The 22,727-nt window shown below is 37.7% G+C and overlaps 1 protein-coding gene across 2 annotated transcripts; it reads left to right on the plus strand.

Moving 5' to 3' along the window:
• Positions 1-5,574: 5,574 nt before the first annotated feature.
• LOC306862859 (CCR4-NOT transcription complex subunit 6) lies at positions 5,575-22,162 on the plus strand. Of its 2 annotated transcripts, none has more exons than XM_079405901.1 (12): positions 5,575-5,656; positions 7,068-7,189; positions 9,064-9,250; positions 9,867-9,952; positions 11,649-11,750; positions 12,042-12,110; positions 13,874-14,031; positions 14,720-14,874; positions 14,988-15,142; positions 16,021-16,254; positions 16,337-16,539; positions 18,276-22,162. In XM_079405901.1, exons 2-12 carry the CDS (start codon positions 7,078-7,080, stop codon positions 18,486-18,488), a joined length of 1,674 nt encoding a protein of 557 aa, XP_079262027.1. In that variant the 5' UTR covers positions 5,575-5,656; positions 7,068-7,077; the 3' UTR covers positions 18,489-22,162. The 2 variants fall into 2 exon arrangements, with proteins under 2 accessions (XP_079262027.1, XP_079262028.1); XM_079405902.1 differs by having other exon boundaries at positions 5,575-5,642.
• The last annotated feature ends 565 nt before the right edge of the window (positions 22,163-22,727 follow it).

The following is a 22,727-nucleotide window of genomic DNA, read 5'->3' on the forward strand; positions in this document are numbered from 1 at the left end:
GTTTTAGGCCTTTACATTTATCTGACGCTTTTATCCAAAGCGACTTACAATTGCTATTTATGTCAGAGGTCGCACGCCTCTGGAGCAACTAGGGGTTAAGTGTCTTGCTCAGGGACACATTGGTGTCTCACAGTGGATTCGAACCCGGGTCTCTCACACCAAAGGCATGTGTCTTATCCACTGCGCCATCACCACCACCTTAAAAATTTCAATTCATGAGAAAAAGCCAAAGTCATTTTCAAAGGTGAGCTGGTATGTGAAAGTGTGAAAGTGTGAGTAATGGCTATTTGATCTGAAGGCTATCAGTCCTTTCAGACTCAATGATTTGAGGTCTTGGCCATGTGATGGTACAAGATGATGTAAACCCGTGTCAGGAGTCATACCCCCAGAATGTGTTAAATGCTCAGCTAGCCCATGTTTAATCAACTATGTATCCATGTGGCATCAGGTTTGCGTCAGTCAGTCGCTCAGTTTGCTCGACAAGGTCCAGAAGATGAGTAATGGGGCATGTTGTTTGGGATTTTTCAAGGTGTGGAGCTAGAGGGGAACATCTATCATGGGTAGCCAGGCAGTGGTGTCATGGTATATGTGTCCGCTCATGATCCAGCAACTGGACACATGAGCAAACAGTGAATCAACTTTAATTCCACATGACATGAGAGACCCTACAGATGCTGCAAAAGGCTAAATGCAACAGCCATTATTTTCTGTGTTAAACATCTAACGTAATATATTAAATGTCCCAGGCTGTTTCTTTGCCTGATGTCACCTGTGTTCCTCAATATAGCTTGAAGATGTACTTTGCCATTCACATTGCTATGCAAAGAGGTAAATGTAATTATAACATTGCTCTTATTGCTAGAGGCGTGCTCACCGGAGGTGAGAATGTGGGGGTGTGAGTGTGAGAATTGAACAGGGAGACACAACAAAGGAAAAAAACAACCCTGTTCACCTTGAATTATTAAATGAGATGCAGCTTCGTGTCAAAGGTCAAAACGTGGCCCCTGTGACAAATTCCCATGCAGCTTGAAGGGATCCCCCAGGGCCCTCTCTGTTCATGATTCAGATCCACAGGCGGTTTCTTTGTTCACATTTGACTTACACATCCAGCTTCTTTGTTTTAAAAGAGAAACTGAGAGAAGGCAAAAAGAAAAACAAACCCTAATCTCTCACATTTACTTGAGCAAACAACATTCTCAGTTGCATTATTGTAATAATATTAGAAAAAAGCTTCCAATAAAGTGACAGAAAATATTGTCCTGATATGTCATATTAATAATATTTCAATATTGTCTTCACCAAATAAATAAATATCTGGCTTTAAATATTGATTTGAGATTTTTGATTGTCCTAGCATTTTTTGCCAGCACCATCCCTTTGCAATTGATCAATCACAACCACGTATTCCAGAGAGTCACGTAATAATGAATAAAAAATTGGCATAGGTGATTTATTGGCTAGTGATGTTCAATACAAAAAGTCACTCATGTATCATTTAATCAAAACAATTTATGAAAGAGATCAGCGACATTAGAGATTTCCACATTAGAGAATGTGTCTCCAGACTCCAATAAGCTATTATAAACAAGAGATGCTTAATCCTCTTCATTTCAAACAAGGAGAGTCCCGGTAAACAATAATACATCAATTTATTTGCTTTATTCTGTTTATTGTACTCTTTGTATGGCACGGTTTGTTGAGTACAGAACAGCCACAATAGGCTTAGTAACACAAAGCCAACATAAGACTCCTTTTGAAGTTGTCAAGTGTATTTAAGCAAGTCATCTATATTATACACGTCATCCACCAATGCATATGAATCAAAAGTGAACACGAAATATGATATGGTTGGAAGACTTGGTGAGTAAAGAGAAATGCCAGCTACATGCCGTATACCATGAGCATCACTGCAAGCACATGATGAAAGATTTCCTTCTTTTTTCTATTACAACCTTTCCCTTTTCCCTTGACCTTCAGTTCTTACTCATTAGAGATGGAAAATGATGACATTACCAGACTCCTTTCCCACTGTGCTGAGATAATTGTCAAGTGTTTGATTTATATAACCCGAGGCGTTCGATTTCTTGAAAGCGCTAATAATGCTGACACTTGCATGCTATTGAAAGCCATTCAATAGCTTTTGGCAGGGATGTCTCAATCATAGTCATTTAAATGAATCCTACAGTTCAAGGCGTTAAGTCACTGCATTGGAGAGCTTTCTGGCACACATCTGCACCGTCAGCGGAAGTGGGAGCGAGATGATTGAGAAACACACGATGATAGAACATTTGACAAGCGCAACCCTTGCAGTGCTCAGATAAGTGAATGCAGCAAAAGCATCTGTCAGATTTCAATGCGCACGCTGCTAAATGAGGATGCTGCTTAAAATGACGCTTTGGAATTTGTGTAGGTGCTAATTGGATGATGTGGATTCAGTTAGGCACATGTGGATGATAAAGAAATGTATACATCTCTGATTTGTTTAGAATTATAGAAGTCCAATAGTAGGGGCTTCGTAAAATATACAATAGAAAATAAAATACAGAGCTTATTTTAGAACATATATTGCCTGGAATTTTGATCAATTCTGTTAATTCACATAAACTGTGTGTTTGTTGAACTTTTTGTTGTATAAATCTCACAATAAAATATCTAAAGTTTACATTTTATCATTTTTTCAACATTTAGATTTGCTATGTTTTTTTTTTAACTACATTTTTTGTTTACATTTTATTTCCCGAGACTCAGACTCTCAATAAAATGTGAAAATTCTTCATAAAAATATGAATGTTTAATCTAATCAATTTGAGTGCAACAAACAAGATCCATTTTAATAATAATGTAAATGCACAATAGGCTACCCTATTGAAAATACATAAATGCAAAAGTAATTGCTATAATTTCATAATTTCCTCATTTCATCACACTGATTACTTTTATAGTGTATTGGTTACCAAGGAGACAAACATGTCAGTGAAGTGCTTGAGATGAAATGTGAGACTTCTGATGTGTGAAGAAAACAAAGGAAACCCAAGGTTAATATGACTTGAAGGAAATTATATTGTGTGTCATCAAGCTATAATTCTGTCAAATTATGCAAAGAGTGTGAAAACATTGTTTAATTGTGTATATTTAGGATGCATTACATGCTAGCTTTGAAATGACCCTTAACTTCAATGTTTGATTTACACAAAAGTATCAAATTATTGTGGTGATGCTTGCATGTTCATTTTGTTTTGCATGTTCTTTGTTGTCTTTAATATCCTGAATGCGATTTCTGTAAACAAAAGGTATGTATAATATCAAGGTATCTTTAAGGCCGCAGCCTGACCTCAAGCTCTCAGACCTATTGATGTTCTATCATGAAAGGTTTAGCCCTGGTTACGTGTATCATGATGTGGAAGATGTCAGGGATGAAACTATATTTAGCCCTCAGCGGGTAGGAGTGTGTTTGTGCTTATGGCAGGATTATCACTTGACAGTTTCAGTGTTGTCACCAAATCTTTACATCCCACATTTCAAGCACATTATTGAAAATGCTGTATTCCTTCTACATGTTAATTATGAATTGGGTTAGATATAATGTAAATTCATTAGCACATATCCTATGATTTTTATCAGTATTTATCAGTCAGTTAGGCCTGTGTTTGATAATGCACACAAAGATTTGTCTGGCATAATTCCTCATGTTCCTTATTGCTTGGGTTGTAGTACATGCAGTAATTGTATTGTCAATCTGTCATTTGTATTGAATTGTTGTTTATATGCTTGTGGTTTATTAATTAATTAATTACAGATACATCCACTTAAGTTGTTGTTTTTTCTCAGCATCTGTTAAGATTACGATTTATGAAAATATGAAAGCAATCCAATATGCATCACAGCTTGAAAAACATCGTAAAAATGTCAAATAAACTGTACTATTATAACACAATCAAAAGTCTAAAGATAACTATAGCTAGATGAGTTACTACACAGACCTTAAAGAAACAACAACAAAAGAAAATGTGCTGAAAATGTCCTCATCCCCAGATCATTTAGGATGTAGACGAGTTTGTTTCTTCATCTGAACATATTTGGATATCACTCGCTCGCCAGTTCAAACAGCTGATAAAAGCTCATTTCTCCAAATCTTCCCAATGAAGAAACAAACTTATCAACATCTTGGAAAGCCTGAGGGTGAGATCCTTTTTAGCACATTTTAATTTCAAGGTGAGCTATTTATTTAATGTGTGAAATATTGGTCCCACAATGCCATGTGCTCAGATTAACCTTCTTTATCAAATGTGATGAATGGAATAATATTGGCCAAGGTTTTTTTTTTTTTTTGCTCATTATCTTGCCAAATGCAAGACTTGCACAAAAAACAAGGCAAACTACGTGCCACTCACTGAATTAAAGATACAACATGAGCCATGTGACAACAATGCAGCATACATATAGTCTTTTTTTATTCAGCTAGAAAAGAAAAGAAAAGAAAAGAAAAGAAAAGAAAAGAAAAGAAAAGAAAAGAAAAGAAAAGAATCTAGTATTAAATTTTAAACAGAGCCCAGGTGTGTGAAAGTAAAGCTCTATGATGCCATCCAGTGGCCAGTTAAATATTCTGCAGCTCATAAATGCATTTTATAATTAGAACATATTTCATTTTATTTTCTTGGAAACATGAAAGCCTTTAAAGGCTTATTGCTTGTATATTGCGAGACCAAACTGAAATTACAGTAATTAATAAAAAAAAAAACAAGCCTTTTTTTTTTTTTTTTTTTTTTTTATTATTATATATATTTTTTTTATTTAACTGGTTTTGCACTCTATCTCCCAGGCGCCTTATTCCACTTTATCGATCTAATTCTTATTTTTTTTTTTCTACAATATCCTCATTTGTATATTTGTATAGTTGTATGTACATGTCTAAACTGTATTTATCTGTATCTGAACGTGTTTAATGTTAACTGTATGCACCAAGGGTCTGAGAGTAACGCAATTTAAATTCTCTGTATGTATGTGCTGTACATGTGGAAGAATTGACAATAAAGCTGACTTGACTTGACTTGAATTTACACACACACACACACACATTATTATCCTATGTGGTAATTAATATAATCTATTGGAAAGTGATGGACCTCAAATAAGTAATAAAAATGAAGTGATTCACGTATTTTGTTTGTGGTCTGATTTTCAAGTTTAAAGAAACCTCGAAGCAATAAAAAGTAAAGCAGGACAATCTGTATATCAGGTGCAATATAACTTCATTTCAAATTTGTAGTGTTTACAAAAAAACAAGCCTCCCACGTGTTTCTTAAATGCGGTCTCAACAATTGCCATTACTGATGTCATTACACAATGTTTTACAGCGCGTTTATTTAAAAAAAAATGCTTCTTTGTTTTACTCTACTCGTCAACGCAAAATTGACCCATTTTTGTGACTCCCGTTTTTGGCCTGCCTCGCTGGCTTAAACAGTGTGGAGGCGTCGAGCGCACAGGCGGACCAATCAGATCGCTCGTTTCAGGGGCAGCCAATGAAGGGGGCGCTTCTTATCGCGCCCTGAAACGCTCACGGCCGCCATGATGCTTGTTTGCCTTCAGTGAGAAAGAGCAGCGGATCAGAAACAAAGGAAACGCGCACTCGTCTTTGTGAACTGGTATGAGCTTACAGGTAAATCTAATATGGGTTTGAGGCGTTTCCAAATGTATCTAGTGGTATGCGAGCAACGGAATATGTTTTCTATCATATCGCTTTGCGGTGCTTTTGGTGTTGGTCTAGTTTCGTTAATGTATAGTCGCATGTTAGCCAGTTAGCCCATGAGCTAATTTGCTCAATGTCTCAACGGAGAGGAAATGATGGATTGATAAGATTGGGATTTATTAATTTGTATTGGCTGCGTGCGTGGGCGCTTTATAATATGATAGATTGATCAATTTAGCAAGCAAGCGATTTTGAATGTTGAGATCTGTGTTGTTGGTTATGTAAGCAGCCTGCTGTGTCCGTAGGGAGGCTACTAACAGTTACCACAGGCTTCTTTTATAGATTTATTAGCATCATGGATTACTTCTGATGGTTCCAGGCGATTAACATCGCACCAATAAACTTGCAAAGCAAATCCATGGTTATCTAGAGAGGTTCCCTCCAGCAAACGGATAACGCTCACATTGTAGGGGGTCCGATCAAACTAATTCACTTCAGCAGTTAACGTTAGACCGAAAATCTGTGGCAAGTACACATTACGATCAAAGCCAATTCATTTCCTAATTACTTGCTCTTAATTGACTCATTAAGACGCCTTGCAGGTTGCAGTCCTAGCTCTGTAGCGTGGCTCTGGGAAATAAACACGAGGTGGTGTTTTTGTTTGGGTTCCGTTGCACAGCGATGATGAAAGGTAAAAAATGAACCGCATCTGTCCCGTTGGTTAACTGATTAGTTAGCGATTAACACTGCAGTTATGTAATGGAAATATACTGGCACCGCAGTTAGCAAGGACTTTAACTGCACCTTTGTTTCTTGGGATTAGTGATATGAACCGACGTTCTGTTTGTGCCATGGCTAACACTTTTAGAAGAGGTTTTAAATGAAATTTAGCTCGATAGAGTCGCCCTTTGCCTAAATGCTAGCTCCTCGCCCAAGAATGCTGGAAGTTTGCTACCTCTAGTTGGTAATTTCTTTCAAAACTTTACCACAAGTTGTCAACTTTTGCCTTTCCTTTTTAATCGAGTGCTAATTTGTCATTTACGGTTTTAAACTCTTATGGTTCGTTTTAATTGAAAGCAGCTTTGTTAATTTGAGAAGCGTGGTGACGTTGAACTGCGCGCGAGTATCTCTGTTTGTTAGACGCGTAATGGAAAAATCCCCTCAGCTATTGATCCTGGAATTGCTTTTGTGTTCTTATTCCTGCTCCCTTGCAGTCACTGAGTTTTCAATGTCTTTTTAGCTAGGTTTCTCACCTGTTCTTTGTATAGTTGACTCAAATCTGTTTTCTGTCATATAAAACCACCTCATGTGTATAAAGTGCATGTGCTGTACGTTTCTTGTAATGGTGTTCAAGTAAAAGGGATTGTTGTTTGTGTTTCAGTATTACAGGGATGCCCAAGGAAAAATATGACCCGCCTGACCCAAGGCGGATGTACACAATAATGTCCAGTGAGGATGTGGCCAATGGGAAGAAGTCATATTGGGCAGAGCTGGAGATTGTTGGTATGTTAGGGGTCTCAGGGGGGGTCAACATGTTAGTGAAATCAAAACAAAATGCACTCAGCCTGTGTGAAGTTAGCATGAAATGAAAATTCATTTTATTTTGTAAATGCATGTTGTCGATTTTGTGAACAATCTGCTTTTTTTTTTTTTTTTTATCTCATTGTTTTTAATCAAAACTGTTTTTAAGCATAACTGGAAATTCCAGTGAAAATGCCAGACTTCTTTCTAGTTGCGTATACAGGAATTCTCCAATCATTTAGTCTGTTTAAACCTACGTTTAAACCACGTTCACCTACCTCCTCTTTTGAGCGTGATGCCCGCTTCTCAAAATCCAAACAACAGTCCATGAATAGAAAGAAGTGTCCTACATTTTTCCATTAGACTTGGATATTTGTCACAATATGGAAGAAAAGCTGTGTTGTTGATTGTTTGATCATGACTTTCAGTGCTCGTTATTCCAGTGGACAATGTTACTACTAATTAAACAATGTACTAATTTGCTCCACCTTTTAACCGGTTTTGGCTGAGGTGACATTGTTGGAATATAATGTTAAGCAATAGCCAAAAATCATTTTGCACTCGTTTACGCTGCTGTTGTAGTCAGTTACATTTTTTAAATCTTGCCAATAGTTAGTGTAGTAATAATGCCTTTTAATGTGGATGGTAATACATTAGTTTTATAGGGCTGCAGTAACTAATCAAGTCAAAATCTATGAATTTGATTTTCAATTTAGTCAAATTTGCACGCTGTGCACATCCTTTGGTCATGTTACTTTACAATAGAAAATCACTAACTTTTATAGACCAAACTCTGATACAGGACCCAAACTGAGCTGAGCTGTTGGAAAAGTGTGCAAGGCAGTTGCTTTGAATATGAATTATGCTTTTGAATATTTGGAGATGTTTTCCCAAGCGCTCAACTTTTTATGGTTACATCCTGATCTGTAAGTGGTAGAAAATCCTGCAAGTATTTTCATTTAAAGGTTCTTCACAACGAGTGAGTCTGTGAAACTTCAGACTTCATTGAACAAGCACCAGTGTGTGCGTCAAACTGACAGAGCACATTCCAAAGGGAGTGCAGTAATTCTGAATGTACGTTTATAGGTTGAAAATGCTACATGTAATAAGTGATTCTTGTGAGAGCAGTAACACTGAAGGCACTAATGTAATTGGGAGTAAATATAATTGCTATGTTCAGATGAGTAAATTTCTCTTGCCAAGTTAACAGTCTGCTCTTGTTTTTTATTAAGTTAGTGATTGTTAATTTTAAAAGGTGGGCAATTTTATTTTTAGATTGTTATATTTCCATGTGTAAAAATTCTAGTGAGATTCAGACTTGCTTTATACTAAAGTTGCTTTCGTTTATACCAACTATATAGTAGGAGAAAACCGTACGTGAAGAAAGTAGTATGTTTGAAACCAAAGTATTCATAAGAGTAGAAGAGAAATCCCCGGATGTCTGCTTCAGCCCAGATTCTGAAGTGTGCATCAGGTGGACGCTTTTCTATCCCAGGAGTGAGAGGAATTTTCTGCACATAATCTGTAGCATAGCCTACAAGGATGCATTAACTATTGTTTTCATAGTCTTCAATTTATACTTTATATATTCCACATCCTGCCTAATGTTATCCTCCAAATAGAGTAATTACATTTTATGCTTTATGCAATTAATCAATTAAATAATCATTAGTTGCAGCCCTAGAGTTTAAAAATTTATTTGGGATGTTGATTTTCTTGAGGCTGAACTCTGGTATTGTCTTGTTTGTATTGTTTTGAACTTTTGTGTTTGTTTAACTATATATATATATATATATATATTTTTGTGTGTGCGCTTAAGCATGCAGCTTACTGTTCCTGCTATGTTTTCTTTGCAGGAAAAGTGAGGAGTTTAAGTACATCATTATGGTCCCTTACCCACCTCACCGCTCTTCATATCAGTGATAACTCACTTTCACGAATCCCGCCCGACATTGCCAAACTACACAACTTGGTGTACCTGGACCTCTCGTCCAATAAGATCAGGAGCCTGCCTGCCGAACTAGGCAACTTGGTTAATCTCAGGTGAGAAGCTAATTTTCTGTTTATTTGCACACTGTAAATTGCACTGATTGAAACCAGACCATGAAACCACCATAAAGATTTTCTTGTTAGGCAGATGGATGAGACTATTGTGGTAGCATGCAGAGACTTTTTAACCCCATGCTTGCTTTTACAAGCAGTTTAGCCTTCAGGCTTTAATTAGGTCCCATATTCTTCAGTGTTGATGTTTGCCTCTAGGGGCTGTGCTCTGATAACCCCACCATTCTCATATGTGGGTGACACAGTGGTTTGCTCTGAATCAATTTCATTTGTCACAGGTTGAAATATGTTGCCACTTCTCTGGTAGTGTGATTACTGCTCTTTGGGATGGTTATAAATCATGTTCTGAGAGCAGCTGAAATGCTACTGCATTAGGTACCTTTGAAAGTGGTTGGGATTTCATCCAAACTGCTGAAATGCACCAGGCTACAATAGATTTTGTGCAGTGTGGAGGCTCAAAGGCTGGTTGAGGATGTTCAGTTTTATATGGCATTTGGGTTTTCATGCAATATTTCATCCCTGTATATTTTTGTGCTTTATTGCTGTATGATTACCACTGTTTTTATGGTATGCAAATTTGTGTCTGTTTGTTTCACAGGGAACTGCTTTTAAATAACAACCAGTTACGAGTTCTGCCTTTTGAGCTTGGAAAACTCTTTCAGTTACAAACGTTGGGTTTGAAAGGTACCACTTCCTTTTATAACCCGTAAAACTTTAGTTTTGCAGACCCAGATGGACTTTATGGAAGATTTTGCTTTGTCTGTGCTGGTTTTAGAATTTAGGATTTAGAAATAGTAAAACTTGTCTGAATGTACTACATTTATTAGTAGCAGAAAATCATAATCAAATTGGTAAAAGTATTTAAACTGTGTAGAGCTTTTCACCAGGTGTGGATTCCATGTGGGCCTAGTTAATTGCTGATATTTGTTGATCTGAAGTAACTTGCATTTAATACCAGTCCTTAATTCTAGACGTTTATTTGGCTTCTTCTACAGTTGTAGCAATGAGCTGTCACTTTTAGACGGACAGGAATTGCAGTGCTGGCATTTTAGAGTCGTTTTTTTTTTTCATAAAGTGATGTAATATTGTTTTGAGCCTTTAATTTTTTTTTTTAATTCATAGCATTTAAAATTACTCATGTAAAATAATCAGATCTTTTTTTGGTCTTTTTTGTTTGGCGAAATGTTAACACAATTTTAAATTATGTTCCCCTTTTGTAGGGCTGTGACGGTTGCCATAACCGTTTCAGTGGACCACCGCGGTGGTTGATTGCCACCAGCGGTAATGTGCGTGTGTGTGTGTGTGTGTGACGTCACACTCTATAACAAGCATAAAATACAAAGTTTTGTATACAAGTGCAATAATAGTAACAGTTGCAATAGAATTCGGTATTTATAGCATATACCGTTTAGCTGTAAATTGTGTTTAGACTGTTAAATCACAAATTACCTCTAACGCCATGGCATTTCCTTTACACCGTGTCTACACCGGATGTGAGAGGCATTGCGCGGCATGACAAAATACAATAGTCAATAGAACACAATACATTATAATCAGTGTAGACTGACTTTAGCTGTTGCGGTGTGGCACGTTAAGTGTTAAATGTGCAAGTACTTCATATCTCGAGCAGTTTTCAGTTGCTATTTGCGAGAGGAGGCCGGTGAAGACCTGCTTGCTTGGTTGTGGAATGAGGCAAGATTCCTGGCCACGGTTGCTTAAAATGCATTTGAGCAACAAGCACACCTTCTGAAATCGTGTTCAGTGCAGCTGGAAACATCGTAACACTAAGGTCCTTCCTTAAATCGGACAATATTAACACGTTTGTTTTTGTCAAATAATTTTAAATCTAACATTATATAAAAGCCAAGGTAGGATTAAGCATTAGTGTTTGCATTCTAATTGTTATCAGGCCAATGCAGATTTTCCAGCATGTGATTTTGAAGTTGTTACGAATTATTTTGGCTACTTTCCTATTTGACTGCATTTCATTGATAGCCTGGTGTTTTGAAGGCTGCGTGTTGCAGTGCTCACTGATGGAAGTTCTAAAAAAAAACACGTACGTTTGTTAATAGTTTGAGCTGCACCTGCATTTACTTATTGTTTCAAAAATTTATATATACACACAAAAAAACACTGCATCACCGCTGGTAGTTGATCCATTACCGGTGGTAAAAATCTGCCACCGTCACAGCCCTACCCTTTTTTTTTACAATATATTAAAGAGAAATTCTTATTTTTCCCTCTTGAATTCACAATTAAGTGGTGTTAGGAGGATTAGTGATGGCATTTTTGAGAAATCCAGATGTAAATGTATTTCTGCAGTGATCGATGTACTGCTTCTGTAATTACACATGTTCTTGTGACGTCATGTTTCATGTAGGAAACCCACTTGCACAAGAAATCTTGAACCTCTACCAAGAGCCTGATGGGACACGTCGGCTACTTAACTACCTGCTGGACAATCTCGCAGGCACCAAACGTGGTGAGTCAACCCTTGTACTGCTGCCCCGCTTGTGTGGCAAGCACTGAAAAGCTTCTATTCTTGTACATGCTCTTTAGAACAGATTAATTTCATGCAATGAAATGACTCATGGCATTGTTGTCTGATTTAACATTTTCTTTTGATTCTCTCTGAATTACTGTGGAGATAATTACTATGTTCTTGCATGGCAATGCGGCGGTCAGACCATTTCCATTGAGTCATTGCTCAGTTTTTACTGAAAGGTTCACTCACTGAGTGTATTTTTTTCTTTTTTTTTCTTTCCCGCCATAGTACCTATAGAACAGCCACCACCTCGCTCATGGATACCACTGCAGGAGCACGACAGAACACGGCCAGCAGGTGAGACACTTTCACTTTAGTTCACATTGTGTTACATAGGCCATCACTGAACCTTTTACTCTCACTTCTCTTTTACCCAGGTGCAGCAATTTGAGACTTCTTTTCTAATAATAAGTTGCAAACATGGCTTAAGCCCGATTCGGATGGTAACTTTCTCATATGGACGTCTGTAAAAATTAATTTACATATCACCTCAGTGATAAAACTCATGGATTCAGACGGCGATTTATTCACAGTGGAGGAGCGAGTTCTGTGATCCTGCGAACCCGAGAACGCGCTGCTCACGTGGCCAGTCACGTGATTGTGTGCTGTAAATAAAATTAATTTTATTTACAAATTTATTCTTATTGTGTAAAATGTATTTTAAAATACTTATGTAAAATACTCTTATTATTACAAGCATATTTAATAATGTATAATCCTATTTATTATTTGATTATTTAAATCTCCTTTTTAAAAATAGGAAAATACGCGCTATAGTTGGATGTAATTATACGCGATATAGCCGTTTATAATACACATTTTAAAATTGTATTGCATACTTGCCGCTGCCATAATAAAGACCCACTTCGAATGTTTACGTGCTTTTCTTCTCTTTCTGCTCTCACTTGCTGTGGTGGAGCAGTTATGAAGTATTGTTCTTTTAAATACTTCCAGCATTTCAGAAATAAATATGTATGCAAATTACACCGAAGTACAACAGATACCGTACGGTGTTTGGGAGTGTTCAAAAAGGGTTTAAACGCTGAATTTTTAATCGATTTCTTCTCGGAAACTCAGAGATGTGGATTCGGACGGCAATTAAATTACCACACGGCCTTGGTGTTTGTCAAAAAACAGTAGGTAATTCGGCCGGGGATTTTCACGGGGGTGGTGAGAGAGAAAAACACAGACGTCCTGGATTCGGACGGCAATTAAATCACCAACTTACCCCTGTATATGGTGAAAATCACTTGCGTCCCCCTGAGAAACAATTACCGTCCGAATCGGGCTTTAGAGGCAGTTTTACTTTGAGACACCTAGGGCTGCACAGTTAATCAAATATTAAGTGTTGAATTTGTGATAAGATTTTGTACATTTTATCAGACCAAAAAAGATTTGATTAGACATAGATCCTCACATACTTCAAGCACATGTGAGGATCTTGATATGGAGTTTGGTTTGCGTCAAATCTAGAGCTCTAAGAAACCTTTTTATTTCTCCCATTTCAGTGTTTTCTGATTTAATGGCATCGAAAAGCATGTCTAGTCAATTGAGTTAATAACTAATGACTTTAAGGTCCTTTTGAAATTCTTCCCCTTTTCCCAAGTTCCATTTTAAAAAAGAAATGTTGATTTAGAACACATTTATCAAACTGTAGTCAGCAAATCAGTTCATAATGTAACAATATCTTAAAACTATAAGCAAATAAAAAAATATCTGTGAAAATAGCTTTTTATCATTGCTACTACTTTGAGAAGTGGATTTTTACATTGTCATTTTTAAATGTTTTTTTTTTCAGTTCACCTCTGTGAACATGACCGTAACTATTTAATATGTAACAACATGTGGAGCGCACATGAGAACGCCGCTATTAGTTTAACCATAGTCTTTGGTTTAACGCACTCGCTACGCCAGTCAGTTCATATCTGGACCGGATCAAGCTTTCAAGTTTTGTAAACATTTAATACTGTATAAATATTGAATGTCTTTTTAAATAAAAGTAACAGCATCTTAATGAATTTGTCAACCTCACTGAAGTCTTCCTCTCTTCACACTTTTAGCACTTTTCTCTGTAATGTGCTACAATGTGCTGTGTGACAAGTACGCCACACGTCAGCTCTACGGCTACTGTCCCTCCTGGGCCCTCAACTGGGACTACAGGAAGAAGTCCATCATGCAGGAGATTCTCAACTGCAATGCGGATATCATCAGCCTACAGGTTTGTCAGCCACTCACATAACTCAAGATGTAGAACTGTGCTTTCAAGGTATTTGTTACTTTGGAATCAACTCCTTTTGTTGCAGTATTAGCCAGTGACTCCAAAACTGTTCAATTATGGCGCTTTTCCACTGCGTGGTACGGCTCGGCACGGCTCGTTTTGTGTTTCCACTGCAGTTTAGTACCGTCTACTGCCGTGACTCCTGAAAAATGTTTTAATTCTGCGTTGCTCCATCACACGCTCGCGGGATCTGCTCCTCGGCTATCGACAAGAGGAACATCTGTACCTCCTCAACAGACAAAGAAACAGACATTTTTTTTTGGTTGTTTAAAAAAGGTGCGCTCATTCAAAACGGTTGCGTTCGATCCTTCGCTGGCTGTGCTGATTTAAATCTAGCGGGGTCTGACTCTGTTGCGTCTCGTGCTGAAAGTTCAATGACGCAGGCAGTGACTATGTTCTCCGGCTAATCGGTGATCAGCAGAGTTTAAACGTCATGTTTTGGTAACGGTACGGCTTGCTTGGAACCTCGGCACAGGTGGTACTAGAAAAAGTACCAGGTACTGTTCCCAGTGGAAAGCCCACCAAAAGTGAGCTGTACTGAACCGTGCCGTGCTATGCAGTGGAAAAGTGCCATTAGGTGATCTCATTTACACCCAGTCATAAAATCTACCTCTTTTGTGCCCAATAGGAAGTGGAAACAGAGCAGTACTACAACTATTTCCTGGTGGAGCTCAAGGAACATGGTTATGAAGGATTCTTCAGTCCTAAGTCCCGAGCCAGGACCATGTCTGAATCTGACCGCAAACATGTGGACGGCTGTGCAGTCTTCTATAAAACAGAGAAGTGAGTCCACCATAAGCAGACTGCAAGCCTTTAGATTAGTGGTTTGAACAACCGTTGTTCTAGCTTGTTGTGTTTGCATGTGTCATCCTGACCTCACTGTTTCTGTTGATCAGGTTCAGTCTGGTGCAGAAACACACAGTGGAGTTCAACCAGCTGGCTATGGCAAATTCAGAAGGTTCAGAGGCCATGTTGAACAGGGTGATGACAAAGGACAACATCGGAGTCGCTGTACTACTAGAGCTGCGGAAAGACGTGATGGAGCAGTCTGGTCTGTTTTCCTTTTCCTCTTTCTTTTTGCTCTTGGTAGACGTCACTCCTTCCGGTGTGACTTCAGAAATTTTATATTTTCAGTTAATCATACAGATTTAGTCAAGTATATAGATGTTTAACTATTCACACTAATACTTAAAAGTATTGATGCTTTTATTATATTGCAATGTTTGGGATTAATGTAATCAATCAGTCCACTTCATAGTCCACCAACCACACAAACTGAAATTTCTTGTGTGTGTGTGGTTTAAACTAGTCAAACACGATGATTATTAATGCATTTGTAATATAATCATTTATAAGTAAAGTCATAATTTACAGTGATTAAGACATGTTAGATCATTTATTGCTTTCATGGAACTGTTACTACACACATTTGGAAAGGTTAAAAAAAACACTCGGTAATAAAATGATTGTTTTACTATTAAATAACACTTCTGCTAATCACTGTAGATTTTCAGCAATATTTAGTAAAATGATTGCCAAGCAGTGGAAGCATGCTTTATGCAGTAATACTAATGTAATGAGGTCGCAGGTGTTTATGGAGTTATCCAAAAGCTTTGAACGAGGCTCGGCCAATCATATTTAAGGGCTGGACTTCTTTCTAGCTATACATGCTCTTTTCTCCAATTTCAGTATTTAGATTATCTTTGTCATTCAATGCTCACTCGGTTCAGATTTAAAAACACTAATTTAATAAACATGTTAGGTGTAATTCTAGCAGATACCTGATTTTCAAATTAAATGTCACATTGCAATTCTGTACCTTTTTGTTAACTAAATCCATAAAGAAGTTTTATTGATACCAACATAACACTGGGCAGAGACTGGGCAATATCTAAATGCTGTGTGTCTCTCTCTCTCTCTGCCCTATAGCTGGAAAGCCTCTACATGGCATGGAGAAACAGCTCCTCCTTGTGGCCAATGCTCATATGCACTGGGACCCCGAGTACTCGGATGTTAAGCTTGTCCAGACCATGATGTTTCTGTCTGAAGTGAAGAACATTGTGGATAAAGCCACTCGCAGTCTCAAGCTCTCCTCCATCTCAGGAGAGCCCAATGCCATCCCTCTCGTCCTGTGCGCTGACCTCAACTCTCTGCCTGACTCGGGTATGTATGCCTGAAATGGTGTTTAGAGATTGGTTTTTATTCTTGCATTATTGTTGATGGGGGTTTTTCCATGCTTGCAAAGGTGTGGTGGAGTACCTGAGCACAGGTGGTGTGGACAGCACCCACAAGGACTTCAAAGAGCTGAGATATATTGACAGCTTGACCAACTTCAACTGCAATGGCAAGAACGGCACCTCCAGCACCAGGATCACGCACGGCTTCAAGCTGAAGAGTGCCTACGAGAATGGCCTGATGCCTTACACCAACTACACATTTGACTTTAAGGTTTGACTTTTATACTTCATAAGAAAAGGGGAAAATGTTACATAAATACAAACCTAGAATCGCCAGTAGGTGGCAGCAAATGACTGCATGAGTGAGTTATTTCTTTGGAACTCTTTTCGTTGGGGAAATGGAGCAAAAACAGAAATTTGTGCCTAAAAATATTATTTTTTTTTTATTGGACTGTTCATCAAACCTGTATCACATTTGCAACCATACTGATATTTGGCGATATTTTGTGATATTAACTAAATCAGTTGAGATGGATGTAAATCTAAAAGACATATTGAAGTCATACGGGGGCATATCTTGAATTTTGCTCTGGTTTCACCTCCTCGCTCACTGAACTCAGAAACACTGCTCCGCTTTCGCTCTAAAGTATTTCAGTATGCTTGATATCGCAGTTCTGTTCATTGCATATATTTAAAGGAAAAAAATAAAGAAAATAACAGGAGAGTTTCAAAGTGACTTATTGGAACAGTAGTATGCAAACTTTTTTTTTTTTTTTTTCTACCACATGCCGAGCTAATAACATGGTTGTCTGCATTAAAAGGTATAATTGCTGCTTTTTGCAGTGCATGTTTTGTTTGTGATGAAAATAACAGTACGTTTTCGTCCGTTATTAGCGCTGCATTTGCTACAGATTTCTAGTTTTCATAGTAAAAGGAAAAAAAAATTTATGTATGGAAGTCGATGGGGTGCAGCAACTGTTTGGTTAACTTCGTTCTTCAAAACTTTTGTTTTTGGGTGACCTATCCTTTTAAGGCAGTGGTTCTCAAACCTCTCCATGCAGTACCTCCAGCACTGCACGTTTTGTATGTCTCCCTATATCTGACACACCCACTTCAGGTCTTGCAGTCGCCACTAATGAGCTGATGAGTTGAATCAGGTGTGATAGATGAGGGAGACATACAAAATGTGCAGGGCTGGGGGTACTCCAGGACAGGTTTGAGAACCACTGCTTTAAAGTGCAATATAATTTTTCTTTTATTTTAAATTATCATGGTTAATGTCAGTACACCCCTAATCTCTAGGCATATTTGCTTTAAAGTCCAAGGGACCATCATTTAGACACAACTAGCTAGTTGTTTCAAGAAATGTTATGTAAAAACTGTGTGCCATTCACCATAAACCTCTCGTTAATACATTTGTGACTATTATTTTGAGGATATAAATGTTAAATAAATTTAAATGTAATGAAACACTTTTGAAATATGTAACCCTGGACCACAAAGTCAGTCTTAAGTCGCTCAGTTATATTTGTAGCAATAGCCAAAAATACATTGTATGGGAAAACATTCGATTTTTCTTTTTATGCCAAAAATCATTAGTATATTAAGTAAAGATCATGTTCCATGAAGATATTTTGTAAATTTCCAGCCATAAATATCTTAACTTAATTTTTGATTAGTAATATGCATTGCTAAGCACTTAATTTAGACAACTTTAAAGGCAATTTTCTCAATATTTAGATTTTTTTTTTTTTTCTGCACCTTCGGATTCCAGATATTCAAATAGTTGTATCTCGGCCAAATATTGTCCGACTCTAACAATCCATACATCAATGGAATTGATGATTTCTGAAATGAATCTGAATTTCAGAAAATGTACCCTTATATGACTGGTTTTGTTGTCCACGGTCACATTAAATTGCTAGTTATATTTATCAAGTGTGTTTGTAGTATGTTTTCTTACGATGGCACAATTGTAATGTTTTTGTTTCTCTTTTTCTTTTTCAGGGCATCATTGACTACATCTTCTACTCTCAACCTTTACTTAACGTGCTAGGCGTGCTGGGTCCCTTGGACCCCCACTGGCTCAATGAGAACAGTGTCTCTGGCTGCCCCCATCCCCACATCCCCTCTGATCACTTCTCCCTGTTTGCACAACTGGAGCTGCTCCTGCCCTATCTGCCTGCTGTCAACGGCATTCATCTGCCTGGTCGCAGGTAGTTCGCCGAGCCAGCAGGGGGAGCTCCGGCCCCTGCCTTCTTTTGCTCTCATAGTGGAGAGAGAATGAGGCAAGGGCTGTTGTGTATAAATCCCTTAAGAGGAGATGGGGTATGGCAAACTTTTATTCTCACGGATTTTAACTGAAGCAGACGCTAATGTCAGTCTTATCTATACCAACTCCCACCCACCCTCTTTTTCTTTTTTCTTTTTGTTTATTCTTTTCTTTTCCACCTTCCGTTTCTGGGCATTTTTTTTTTCAAAATCCTAAGGGCCCTGAGTGATCATGTAAGTTTTACCTAAAGACAGAAAAAAAAGCTTTTTTTTATATAAATAACTAAATGGCAATATCTTTGAAACTCATGCAGGGAGTCCAGATCAAGCAAGTCATCACGAAATGCATAATTCGGATCATGCTACTAAGGCCAGTTTGGAGCAAGCAGCTGAATTTGATGACAAGAAGGAAAAAAAAAAGAATTTCACCAGCTTAGGTCAGATAGTCCTATCTCCAGGAGCAACCCTTTAAAAAAGGGCTTTTAACGTGTAAAGAGAGCTGGCCGAACTCTTACATTTGCACTCAGTGGTGCTGAGGCCTCTCCTCGGATGCTCTAGCTGTTCACCAGTGACGGGTTTGCATGGCCCGCCATCACCACCTAGCGGGCCTTGTCCGTCTTGTAATTAAGTCCATTGGATGCCAGTGCAATTGCACCTTTTTTATTCATGCTTTTAAGAAAGCAACCTTTCTAGAGCCAAAATGGCCGACTTATGGAGTTGTCTAGCTTCATGTGCCATAGAGCCCTCCTTGAGATGAGGTGGCCACTGATCTGGTGCGTACGGCTGAGAAAGTGTTTCAGTGAAGAGATATCATCCGGAATGGCCAGCTTTGTTTGCGTATGCCAGTAGCCTTTGCACCTGGGGAAGTTTGGCAGGAATCATGTTGAGATGCAGAAAATATGCTAGAACAGGCAAAGACAAGCACATCCCACTCATAGATGGATAAATTAAACTCAATGTGACAAGTAGACGCTTCGCTCAGCCAAGACTCCAGTTTTTTTCCCTTTTTTTTTTTTTTTTTTTTTTTTTTTTTCTTCCCCCCCCTCTCTACATGATTGTATACAAGCAACAAAAGTCCTGATCTACTGTTATTTTTTTTATTTTATTCTTTTGTACGTACACTTAGATTTGGATGAAAAATGATTGTATTGTAAATGAAAGCTAAATTTCTATCCGTTTTAGATGTTCATCCTAATGAGCATTCAAAAGACCAGCGTGTGTAAAATAATTGTTTTCAGGTTTCTGCTGTGTAAAGTTGCACTTGTCCAGGTTCCCGTTTTTACCTAGTGCACCCTCTTTTTTTTTTTTTCTCATTTTTATTGTTATTTTGGATGTGTAATTCCACTGAGGCAAATATCTGGTGATTTGGTTCTGTTACCCGCTTTGATATTCAAGAGCATATGACATTGTGCCTCACTGATTCGTTTCTCTAAGTGTACTGCCAGTGCTATCGGTGAACACCTGAACAGCCTCAATATCTGTACATCTTCACCATCCTTATACAATATCCTCATTTCTTTGTTTTTTGTATTCTCTAATTCTCGAATATCTTCTGATCTTTTTGGATGTCTACAAAGTCGAGTAAAGTGAGTGTTTCTGCTTTGCCGATCCACGCTCGTGATTTGGAGAAATCCTGTTGCTCTCCCGTAGTTCCTCTATTTTTATTTTTTCTCCCCATTTGAATTCTCTCTCTACTGCCACTTCCTCCCTCTCGACTCAGGCAATTCTCTTTAACCGTATATTTTGCTTGTGTATTTCTTTGTATCTCGTTCTGTATTTCACTTCCTGCTAGATCACGGTTATCTCCTCGTGTCGTGCCATCTAATGCATTCTGCCACAAGGCCAAGTGTAAAGCTTGATTTACTACTGTAAAGCCTGTTCTCTGACCTGATGAAAACATACATGGTGATTTTTGTCTGTTTTCTGCTCTAAACGCAAGGCCGTTACTGTAGCGCGTCTGATTTTTAACTTCATCTATGGTGGCATTGTCGTTTATTGCCGCATGTTCGTTAAGTCCATTTGTTTTTCATTTCCCCCTCCCTCTTGAATTTGTCATGTTTTAAAAATCGAATGGATTGACAAGCACTTATTGTAGATCACTGGTGCAGCTACTCATTGCTTTTTTTTTTTTTTTTTTTTTAAATGAAAGCATACTTTTGCCATGAGGCAGAGGTCAATTTTAATGACTTTTATTGAGCAAGAGTAAATAGATGAACTGGGGAGGACCATCTTATAGTTCCCCTTTTGGTGTCCCTTTTTATTCCTCGCATTATCTCAGTCAGTTTTGTTTTTCTTCTGGTTGTTTTTGATTGAAAGCAACTTGTCTGGTTATATTGGATTGCTGATGGTGTTGTAGTAAAAAGATTTTTGTAAAGTGTGAATAAATAATGTATCCTGTTTCCTTTCTTTGACATGAATTGTGTTGATGTGTGTATTATATCTAATAGTTTGTCATTTTCATTTTGCTCTTATTTTGTAATACTCGAAACCAAATTTTTTGTAAAAATGTTGGCACACTGAATTCTAGATTTATATTGTTGCTAACCTTCACTTCGAGATACTTTTGAGAAAAAAAATGCGTCAATGAAATCGTAGAGTCTCACAGAGAAATAAAGAGCTGTCATTGTCACCAAACAATTTCAACTTTGACCCTGAGCTTTATGTGGCGTTTCACCTTGTTTGAGAGCCAGTTAGTTTAAAGCATACAAATATGCTTGGGTTGTGGAAAGCATAGCAGGCACTTGTTTTTTTTTTTTTTTTCTCCAGTTTTTCCTACTTTCGTAGGTGTTTTCTTGCTATTGATCTCCAGAAGAAAGTAAGGTTAAGGGTAGATGAGTTGAAGAAACATCTTTTATATTAGTAAGTGTTCTCTTTCCTTGTGTTCTGTGCACTCCTCAGTGGCACCAGCCTCTGAAAAAGTCACTTCTAATAAATTGTGCATGTTTAGATATTGTTGCCATCGCCATAACGTTGTTTAGAGGCATTTGATTTGTTTCCTTTGGGTCAAAGACAATGGTTTCAGGTGATGTCTTGTGCACGACAAGCAAAAACAGCGTAATGCTAATCATGTCAACATGCTCAACTTGGCAATAATGACTCGTAAACACATACCCCCCCCTTCAGATCCACTTCAGCAGATGTGTCTGGCTTTGCCATAGAAATTCTCTTCATTTCCTTTTCCTGTTTCATAGTTGACTTTTCTCGGTCAGTAGGGGTAGTAGTTCAATGGTCAGGATTGTGGTTGAGTCAGCTGAGAGTCAATAAGTATTTAGGTAATGTCACTATATAATGCACTGGACCAACTCTTGTTTACCATTTATGGAATACCAGCATAACACTTGCACAATGTTTAAAAAAAAAAAGAATGTTGCATATATAAATGAATATATATGGGAAGAGAATATAAAAATTAAAAATAATCAAATAATGGCAGCTGTTTTTAATCCAATATTAAGTGTTGGGGATAAATACCTAATGGTAAACAAGGCGTTTTGGATTTCACTGTTTCTCCAGTTCTCTAAGTAGTGATGTGTTTATAACAGGGTCAGCTTGTTTCCTTTGCACGTATGTATTTTCTTTTTCTTTTTTCCTACTCATGGTTAAATAAATTCTGTATCTGTTTCAGTCTTGGTGTTTTGTGTTCATTCTTAGTTTTGTTTGAGGTGTTAATGCAAATCGTATAGGCTACAGAATTGATTTCCTCAGTGTCCCACAAAAGTTATAACTAACTTTTAAGAGCTTGTTTTAACTATGCATCTACCATTGTTTGAATGAACTGTTAGTTGCGCTCCCAAACTCATGTCATTGGTTGAGCTTCCATCACTGTCAGCCTGGATGCACAAACCGCATTATTCTGGTACACTTTTAATGTTTGTGCAATAAGGTAAATCGGCCTACAAATGTCTCTGCAAGAGATAAGATGGTGAAATGACATACTTCAGCTGTTTCTTAACCTACTTTGTTTTCTCCCAGACTGCTAGTTTTGTCTGCCCTGATGTGGTTCACCCAGCAGATGGAGTATACGTTTCACAGCACTGATCATGGACCTGTAAGCTTAGCAAGAATTCTTTATGAATGTAAAAAAGCACAACCACATGACACTAGAGGAATGACAAAATGACCCTATGAGATTTAAAACTTTTGTGAGATTAGTGTGTTCTTACCAGACACAGATGAATATGTATTATA

The sequence above is a fragment of the Barbus barbus genome (assembly GCF_936440315.1).
Source record: "Barbus barbus genome assembly, chromosome: 43".
Lineage (NCBI taxonomy): Eukaryota > Metazoa > Chordata > Actinopteri > Cypriniformes > Cyprinidae > Barbus > Barbus barbus.

Bases quoted from the DNA above. Each gene is read 5' to 3' on its own strand.
- LOC306862859 (XM_079405901.1), top strand. From the start codon at position 7,078: ATGCCCAAGGAAAAATATGACCCGCCTGACCCAAGGCGGATGTACACA. The intron at 9,953-11,648 runs GTACCACTTCCT...TGTTTCATGTAG, and splicing joins ACAAACGTTGGGTTTGAAAG to GAAACCCACTTGCACAAGAA. The intron at 14,032-14,719 runs GTTTGTCAGCCA...TGTGCCCAATAG, and splicing joins CGGATATCATCAGCCTACAG to GAAGTGGAAACAGAGCAGTA.